The 10,216-nt window shown below is 37.6% G+C and overlaps 1 protein-coding gene and 1 long non-coding RNA gene across 2 annotated transcripts; both read left to right on the forward strand.

Moving 5' to 3' along the window:
* The first annotated feature begins 3,921 nt into the window (after positions 1-3,921).
* Positions 3,922-7,498, forward strand: LOC141591046 (uncharacterized). Its single transcript, XR_012520613.1, has 3 exons — positions 3,922-4,052; positions 7,250-7,320; positions 7,431-7,498. It is a non-coding gene; the product is annotated as an uncharacterized LOC141591046 (long non-coding RNA).
* Positions 4,313-6,244, forward strand: LOC141593135 (putative methyltransferase At2g41040, chloroplastic). The gene is given in 7 exon segments (XM_074414089.1): positions 4,313-4,486; positions 4,813-4,893; positions 5,119-5,223; positions 5,317-5,510; positions 5,606-5,663; positions 5,665-5,721; positions 6,052-6,244. Coding segments are annotated over 7 exon segments (813 nt in total). The 3' UTR covers positions 6,196-6,244.
* Positions 7,499-10,216: the final 2,718 nt, after the last annotated feature.

Raw genomic sequence — 10,216 nt, forward strand, 5'->3', positions numbered from 1 at the left:
TTAATTAATGCGTTCTTTATATAATCTTTTTATTATCTCATCTACTTGCACTTTTATATAATTTGAAGGTCGTTAGCAGAAGAAATCGTGCTAACATTTCATGCTAGAAGGGGAAATGGTATGGTTCTCGAGGCGGTTACAGATTGATAAAGGAAAACCTCGTAAGTAGCATGCATTCCCCTATGAGATTTGATTTTTTTAATCACATTTGGACTTACTACACATTTAATTTACATGTATAACTGTTACCATGTTAATGTGTAGGTGGCAAAGGGAGTGACCGACTTGGATCGGCATGTAACTTATAAAGAAAGGCACACGCCTAAAGGATCCCGGTCACGTGACAAATATGATGAGGAAGTGTTGGCCAACATAGTAAGCATTATTTTACTAAGACGAGTTCATTAATAACTTTATTATTTTAGTCACAAATATAATTTGAAGTTTATTTAATATATTACAGGACAAGGTATTGAAGGAGGTAGAAGAAGGGAAATTCACTCCCAATGGTCGTGAAGACGTTCTTGCTAGAGCGATCGGCCGACCCGAACATCTAGGTCGATTGAGGGGTGTCCCGTTACAGGTTGGAGTAACGAAATATTATGGGACAACTACCCCGAAAAAGAAGAAAAGGAAGACTAAGGCTGAGAAGGCTGACATGGTACCATTTATTCTATTATTTTCATTTAAGTTCAATTCACATGTTATTGTTGGGATAAAAATTGCTAAAACATTACATTCTTGGCACGCAGCTTCAGTTAATGACATTCGTACTACTAAAGATGAATGCTGGAGGAAAGCTTTCCGAAGAAAAAATGAAGATGATGGAGGATGTCATTAAAGGGGGTAATAAGGTACAACAGATTGGTCAAGAGGCCGAGAACACTACTACCTTGGCAATACATGAGAAGGAAGTATCGGTCAACGAGATTCAGAAAGATCAGGTACCTAATGCTTCTGAAGTTGTAACAACTAAAGCCGATCAGGTACCTAATACTTCCTTATTTTTCTTTTCTTTTTTTTTGGGTAAGATCGGGGGTGTGTTCTGCCGGCTCTAATGCTATAACTTCCGACATCGTGCCATTGGTTAATTTTATTAGGTAAATAATGGGTCCGAAAAGGAGATGCAACTTGAGAAGAAGGTCGATGGAAAACAAAGATACATCCCCTTCAAGTCGTTCTTGTTTTCGTTAGAAGGTATGCATGAAATGTTTAATTAGTTGAATTTATATGAATTCTATTAAATTTTGTGATATAATAATGTATGTGTATTCTTCAGGCCGTAAACAGGAGGCCAGTTATTCTTGTTGACCCTAAATTCGAGAAACCAATTGTGCGTGTTGGCGGGGCTCTCGTAAAAGTGCCCACCAAATCAGCAGCGGAAACTGTAGTGGTTGTTCATGGCGAAAAACTTTTGCCGAATCATAGAAAAGTGGAGATAACTGAAGTCTTTCCAGGCCATGAAAACTTTCAACTGCCCGTCCCAGTTCGTGACGACATTACCATTCTGGGAGATGCGGTTGGAAATTTCATCCAATGGCCTGAATCTCACATCTTCCTGGCTCGTTCGTCTCCGCCTCAACCGAAAGCAGTTGGGGTTAGAAAAAATACCTTTATTTGTTAAATTTTTAATTGTTGAATGTTTTTATATGTTAAATTTATATGTTATTTTTTTTTTTGTATGGAACAAAAAAGCCGGCTAAGGCGGATAAGCCTAAGTCCACAGACATGCCAACTACCTCATCGAGACAACAACTTGATGAGGTATTTAATTAACTTCTCCATTTTTCGAAAACCTCCCTTTATTTATATTTTTTCTGTATTTCTAAAAAGCATGAAATTTTTTTGTAGGGAACAAAAAAGCCGGATAAGGCGGATAAGCCTAAGTCCCCGGACATGCCAACTACCTCGTCCAGACAACAACTTGATGAGGTATTTAATTAACTTCTCCATTTTCTGAAAAACCTCCCTTTATTTATATTTTTTCTGTATTTCTAAAAAGCATGAAAATTTTGTGTAGGGGACAAAAAAGACGGATAAGCCTAAGTCCCCAGTCATACCTGCTACTACTACCTCATCATTGAAAGAGCAGGTTGATGAGGTATTTAGTTAAGTACTCTTTATTTTTATTACTCCAACTAGCTAGTTAGGATATGTTACCTTTGGATTTTTTATTATTTTAATTATCTACATGTGTAGGCTGGTGGTAGTAGCACAAAATCAAAGAATCATTATTTCCCCGAACTGAAAGATGTTAAGAGTTTAAACTCCACAAAATATTTTGGGAAGGATTACATGCTAAAAGTAAGAACGGTGACGATGAGGTAACTGCATGAGGAGGCTTGCAATCACATAGAAAATGAGCAATTGATAATTATTCCGCTCGAGGAGCATATTATAGGGGTTGAGCGCGAAGCAATTATGTCATGGGATATGCTAGCCATTTGGGCTGGCCTAGACGAGATTGATGTCCAACACCTATTTGTTTGTATGAAGTAAGTTTCTTAATAAATAATTTCATATTCTAATATTCTGACTACTAGATATATAGTGTTTTAAATACCGGAATTAATACCGTAATAATGTAGGATATTGAAATTGAGAGTGATCGCCGAGAACAAGATTCCATGTGATCAATACGGATTCTTGTGCCCCTATGTTTTATCTATGTTTATCGCGATTTTTTCGTTCGAAGATCGGGTAGATTATATTGCTCAGCAATTGGCGACAACCAAGAAGCTGGTTTTTGCCCCTTATAATGAAAACGGGTAATAAACAAATTAATATTACGTTTGCCCCTACAATTGTATTTTTATAACTAATATATGTACTTGTTAATAATGATGATGTCTCTTGATGTAGGACTCATTGGGTGCTAGCAGCCATCATGCCGACGAAGAAGAAAGTTTTTTGGTTGGACTCTATACATAATCCACCAAGCGAGACTTTTAAGCGCTTGATTATTAAGTAAGTTTATAATACTGATTTATTTATAATAACATTTCCAATTTTTATTTATAGCAAAAAACTCATTTGAGTTTCTGTGCCTTTTTTTTTTTTTTTTTTTTTTTTTTTTTTTTTTTTTTTAAAAAAAAGGGCCTTTGTGAAGAAAAGAGCTAACGAGCAGGATCAACCCACGAAAGATTCTGATGAGGGCCCTACTTTTATTACGATAACAGGGGTACGTGCTTAAATACAATACCTTAAGTGCAAAAATCTGTGTTTAATACTAATACAATACCTAAAGTTCAAGATTCTGATGTGAGCCTTCTCTCGTCTGTTTGTTTTTATGTAATAATAGGTCCCTCGCCAGCCAGATAGCATACAATGTGGATACTATGTTTGTCGATTCATGTTGGAGATTATTATGCGAAGATATATCCTTATTCCAGAAAAGGTTAGTAATTTAATAATGTGTTTATTACTTTTTTTAAATTAGAGCTGATGTTGTCTTGCTTGCTGCTATACCATAATGTTGCTATGCTGAATGATGTATGTTGTTACAATAATGTCTTGTCTTTGTTTTTTCCGCAGTATGTAATCAACGCGTCACAAGAACTTCAGCAGTACAAATGGCAACATATAGAAGAGGTAAGGGACATGTTGGGCAAATACGTCTTAGAACATAGCAATGCTGAAGGCTAAATGCATGATACTCAGAGCTTAGATCAGCTTATTAGTAGATTTTTTGTTGAAGTTAGGGAATGATTAGTTCATGTAAATTTAACTCCTTGTAAGTATATATATATATATATATATATATATATATATATATATATATATATATATATATATATATATATATATATATATATATATATATATAGGGTCGGGGTCAGTGCGAACTAAAGTACGGTGCGTAACTGCATTTAACCGACCTATTAAAGTCATTCTCAAACGCTCTTTTTATTTTCTGCCAAACTAAAACAATTCAACACCAAACCACCACAAACACTCTACTTCCATCGCCTCTCACACTTCCACCGTCGGCCGCCATGTCCACCGCCGCTTCTACCACCCAAGAACAGATTTCAGTCTATTATAGAAGAAAGGTGAGCTTCAATTCTTATTTTAATCTCTGAAAATTGATATTTAGGTATGAATTCTAATTAAAAATTAGGTTTATAAAAATTGATCATTATAAATTTTATTTTTTTAATCGTTTTTGAGTTATAATTTGGCCTGATCGTGGCCTTGGAGATGTATGTTGTGGTGTATTGTGGTGACGGGTGATGTCCCCGTCATGTCCGAGGTGGTCGTTTATGTCACCGAGTGATGTCGCCGATGTGGGTTCAAGTGGTTGTCGGGGCTGATGGCGGGGTCGGGGCTTGTTGTGGGGTTAGTCCAGGGAAGTAGGTATGGCGGTGGTAGTGTTGGTGGTTGTGATGGCCAGTTTGGTGGTCGTAGTTTATCTTTTGATCGTGGATACACGAAATACCAGTCCGGATACACGTGGTATTACTACTGGATACACAAATCGATTTGTGTATATAGTAGTAATACCATGTGTATCTTTTAAGCAATAGATAATCAAAAGTTTAGTCTTAGTAAGCTATCAGTGTAATCATGCATGCAAATGACATAACAAATTATGCACGCACAAGGAATCCTTGTTTATCCGGAAAAACAAAGAACACACCTTGTCTACACCTTGTCGATACTTCAAAGGTGACATTATTCTCTTTCAGTATGAGATTTGTATAATTGAAAAGGAGAAGGCTAAGAATCAAATCCAAACCACAGACCGTTGAAGGAACCACGTTTTACCCGGGATATAAGAATACGACATCGTTTGGACTTTTGGTGTTTAAGGTACAGAATTTGGTTATACTTGGAAGTGATGGGAAGACGGATTATCAGAATCAGAAGAGTGAAGTAGTGTATGAGATGCAGGTGAAGGCGTGAAGCTACACTTAAGGGTTAGATTTAAAGTGGGTTTGTTTAAGACTGTTACTTGGAAGCCTAAGGTTAAGTGTGATTTGAAGGTGCCTTTGAATAATACTAAATCTACCCAGAAATTTGAGGATACCAAGTGTGACTATTATTATTGATTTTTTAAAGTATGTGGGTTGATTTTGTCTTTTGATGGATTATTAATTGTTTTTTTTTAATTATTAATATGGTATTTGTGGACAAAACAGAAGTCCAGTTGTGTCTTTTTTGTATGAACGTGGATGGCGACAAAATTTTAATAGAAGTGGTTTTCCAGGGCCGGAAGAAGAGGTTAGGCCTTGTTCCTTCTGTGGATCAGTACATTAATTACGTCAGAGTTAATGGTGTATTGATGGACCTACTGATTTGATTTCTGAAATGCAGTTTAAAATGGCTCAGGAGTACTTCAAACCAGCTGAAGGAGGCTTGCTAGTAGATGTCAGTTGCGGAAGTGGGCTATTCTCACGTAAATTAGCCATGTGTGGTAGCTATTCTGGAGTTATTGCTCTTGATTTCTCTGAAAATATGCTTCGCCAATGTTACGGTTTCACCAAAAAGGAAGAACCCTCTTTGTCAAAGTAAAGTTCATAATCTCTATCTAGGGTGTTGCTGTCAGTATTATTTTTCAATGTCGTCGTGGTTGTGCTTATTGATGGTTAACTATAATATGCAGCAAACTTGCTCTTGTGAGGGCAGATGTTGCTAGACTTCCCTTTCCGTCCGCTTGATTGATGCGATTCATCATTTGGGTGCTTTGCATTGCATTGCTGGCCATCTCCTTCAAATGCTGTAAGATTTCTATTCCGCAGTTTTGGTGTTTCATTTCCAATCCATCTTGTAAGAGATGACCTACATTTGCAAACATGATAACTTTACTAGACTAGATCCCCTGCATCGCATGCACGATTTATTTTACTAGGGAACTACCTACCTACCTAACTAATATATAACCCTTGGAAAACCCAAATCGAGTCCTCTTTTTTTGGTTCAGACGCGGGCCCTTGTCAATTAACCCACCAAACAGGAGGGCCAGCCCTGATCATTGTACATTAGCATTGATAGTTCCACTTAAAGCGATGTTTGCTGCAAGTTATAGCTTCATTTGTACTTGTACAACAGATTGCTGAAATTACCCGTGTACTGCGAAGCGGAGGTGTATTCGTCGGCACCACTTTTCTCAGATACACAACATCTACACCACCAATAATCAAGCTTTTTAGACAGGTAGTAACTTCTTGCCGCCTATATTATAAGTTTGTGTAGCTATTTTGTGTTGTTTTCCGATTTCATTCCGACATCATTGTGCAAACATCATCTTAGTTGAGATTTAAAGATCATAATGGTCCAGCTAGTATTTAAAGTGGTCTTTAAATGCCATCTTATTCTTTCACACGAAAATGTCCCGTCTTAAGGGAGACTTACTCGAAAAATGTGGGTTTGATGAATTGGGTTAGGTTTTAGGTTGTTTGATTGTGTTTATACAGTTAATTTGATGCTTAATTTGCGGAAAATGTGGGTTTCTTCTTGCTGTTCTGGCTTAATTTGGTTGTCAGATCATTGTGCTGGGTTTACAATTGTGGAGTTTGTGGAATTTATCTGCATGATTAATTCACGTTTGAAAATTTGGGTGCTACTAAAGGCTATTATATACCCCTCATTTCAACTTTGCTACATGATTATATACCCCTCATTTCAACTTCAATTTGAAATAACTTAAAATTGCCGCTGACCTGAAACAACTTCAACTTTGCTACATGATTATATACCCCTCATTTCAACTTTGCTACATGATTATCAAAAACAACTTTGCTACATGATTATATACCCCTCTTCACCAACTTGTAAAATCATTGACATCTTCTTCATTAATCACAATAATATCTACATTCTCCGTTGACCTGAATTGCAATTATACCAATAACAACAAGAAAAGGAAGAAGAAGAACTAATATTGTTACGCCGGAAAATTAGTTTTCCGGCCATGGGAGGTTATAATGTTGTTGTAGTGGGTTTTGTTTTACTTCAGCTTTCGGCTTTTATATTAGCTCAGAATTCTACTGCTAAGTCTCCTAAATGGCAAACTCTCGATGGTGAGTTTTTGATTTCTCTCCTTGTTTCTTTCGGTTACTTCCTCTGTTCCATTTGATTGTATACGTTTTTTAACATTCCTCGCATATTTTGAAAAACGATACTAATAACAAAATTATTAGTACAATGGTTGATGGATGGACGACAGTTACTACTGGCATAGTACCAAGTTAATACAGACTGGTATCCTGTATCCTGTATTAAAGCCTGAGCATTGCATTATATGCAGGTGGCTATGGTACACTGGAGGAACTACTAGAAGTTATAACATGGGCTCAACTTGGCATTCATGACAAGCCGGTAATTATCTGAACTATGTCATTGATTTCTTTGCTCTGTGTTGTAAATTAAGTGAAGTGCAGCACATTTGATGACTAATTGGTGGCAAAATACTGCAATATAATGTGCAGGTGGGTCTGCTTAATGTGGATGGCTACTATAACTCTCTGCTGTCTTTCATCGATCAAGCTGTTGAAGAAGGGTTCGTCAGTCCTAGTGCGCGCCATATCATACTATCCGCTCCAACTGCCGGAGAATTGGTCAAGAAATTGGAGGTAATAAGACCAAAAACCAGTATCATTTCAAGCTGATGATTATATACCCCTCATTTCAACTTTGCTTGACATATATTAAAGGCTATTAGCTCAATTGGGAGAGCGATGTACAAATTTTGTACAAAGGCATGGGTTCGAGTCCCATATAGCCTAGTTAACTAAAGAATTGGTGACTAATACATGTCAAAACACAAGCAATGTAGTAGTATAAAGGATGAGCCAAGTCTACTCGACGGTGCGCAACTAAGGATGCGAAGACCATAATCAACTTTAAGCAATGACGTGCATGAGCCAATATCATGTGCATTGTATGTAGTGTGCAAAGGTTCTTAAATTTATGTCTTTACCTTCATAGATACACTCATTTACTTTACTAGATACACTCTTTTACCTTGTTAGATACACATCTCCGCCAAGTCAGATATACTTCTTTAGATTGCTAGATACATGTTTTTACCTTGCTAGATACACTATTTTACCTTGTTAGATACACATCTCCGCCAAGTCAGGTACAATTCTCTAGATTGCTAGATACATGTCTTTACCTTGCTAAATACACTCTTTTACCTTGTTAGATACACATCTCCGCCAAGTCAGATACACTTCTTTAAATTGCTAGATACACAAGTTAGTACTTCCATATACACATGATATAACTACTAGATACACATGTATCCCGTAGTAATACCATGTGTATCCGGGCCGATATTATGTGTATCTAGGTGCTATTTTGTGTATTCACCTCCGCCACCACCACCACTGCCCTACCACCGCCACAATACTAACCTCCCTGGACAGCCCAATCCACCGCCACCACTGGCCCCACCACCACCGCCACTACTACCACTACCTAGAGAATGGTAAAAGAACTGAAGAAAACAAATTGAAACAAACTGAGAACAGTAAAAGAACTGAAGAAAAAATAAAGGCAACTCTTTTGCAAATAGCAAGAACAGAAGTGATAATCAATCAGATCAATAATTGAGTACATTTACGCCTTCCTTGATTGAGCTTAGGACAAAATAATACAAGTAACAAAATTTACACATACTGTTTATATATACTAACCATATATACTATCAAAGCACCATACTGAGGTCGTCCATTGGAATATCCAGACAACCAGTAAAATCACAAGCTGGCAAATCTTTGAACCAATCGTTTAGATCATCAGGCGCGCCGTTCTCATTTTGTGCAATTGAATCAAAATCAATAGCCTCCTCAGAGTTAATAAAAGTATCTTTTGAATCATTAAAAGATGATGGCAGCCACACATTCCCATCCCTCTCGTTTCCAGGAACTTGCTACTGAATTGAACTAGATAATAACCGAGTGGCAGAAGATTTTTGCTTTGTTTTAGCTTTTGGTTTCTCTTCAATCTTCAAGCCCCCAACTAACTGGTTTTTACGCATGCTATCAGTCATTAGAGCCCCCTTCTTGTTATCTCTATGGCTCTCATTTGACTTACCCTTTGCTCCTTCAATAAGAGAGCCACCATGAGTTGTTGCAACATCAAAGGCAGATAAACTCTGTGTATGTGTATCCATAGCAGTATACTCGTGTACCTAAGGGTACTACTCTGTGTATCCACAAACCACCACCCACTAATAGCACACCACCACAGTCTCAACCCACGCCAGAGACATCGCCGCAACTCTGTACGGCACCGACGTCAATAGAGAACATCATCAAACATACTTGAACTTGTATAAAAAAAAATGTAATGAATGTATTATAGACTACACACATACTTGAACTTGTGTCAATCCATGATGAAAATTCAACTAATGTTTTCGATTGAGTGCACACTAAAGACGCGCACAAGCTTAATATTTTTTTTGAATGACATAATGAAAATATAGACAAATTTAGTTAATTGAGTGAGATTACTAATCATGTTTAGTGCTCTAGGCTACTGTCGGAGTTGATGACTTCAAAACTCCTTAAAGCGGGAAAATTGATGGCTGTGTCAAGCTCTTATTTACGACGAGGCTGAATTGTATCAATCTATGACGAGGCTGAATTGTATCGAATCTAGCAAAGTAGGGGGCAATTGATGTATACTACTCGTACTACATTTAAATTGAATGCATCAATTATCAGCTAGGACAATTGATAAATCTAAGTAGTTCAAACATTGCACAAAATAAACTCTCACAGCTTCAAAGAGAACGGGCCGACAGTTATTTCCCACGCGACCACCACACCTATGCTGCCCAGACAACCACTCTAGATACACATGTTAGTATCTCAGTTACACATATCAATACGACCGGATACACAAATCGATTTCTGTATCTAGAGTCTTCATGTGTGTATCTAGGAGTATTTGATATGTGTATCTTGGGTCATATGTTGAGCATCCGCCACCAAACTGGATTACCACCACTACCACCATCATTGTCACGCCAACGAGATTACCGGAAATTCAGACGTCGCCGTCGATACCACAAGTCGACAACCACCACGAAATCGCCAAATGCAACACCACAACCACCACGGTCCCCTCACTAACACCACACCCAACAAAACCCACCATCTTCATCAATCACTAGACCACTCCATGCCGCCGACGGAGCTCCGACGACAACCGCAACCATCTCCACCCTACCCTATGCTAGAAGCTTACTTTATTGACATGA

The sequence above is a fragment of the Silene latifolia genome, chromosome 7 (genome assembly GCF_048544455.1).
Source record: "Silene latifolia isolate original U9 population chromosome 7, ASM4854445v1, whole genome shotgun sequence".
NCBI classification, from domain to species: domain Eukaryota; kingdom Viridiplantae; phylum Streptophyta; class Magnoliopsida; order Caryophyllales; family Caryophyllaceae; genus Silene; species Silene latifolia.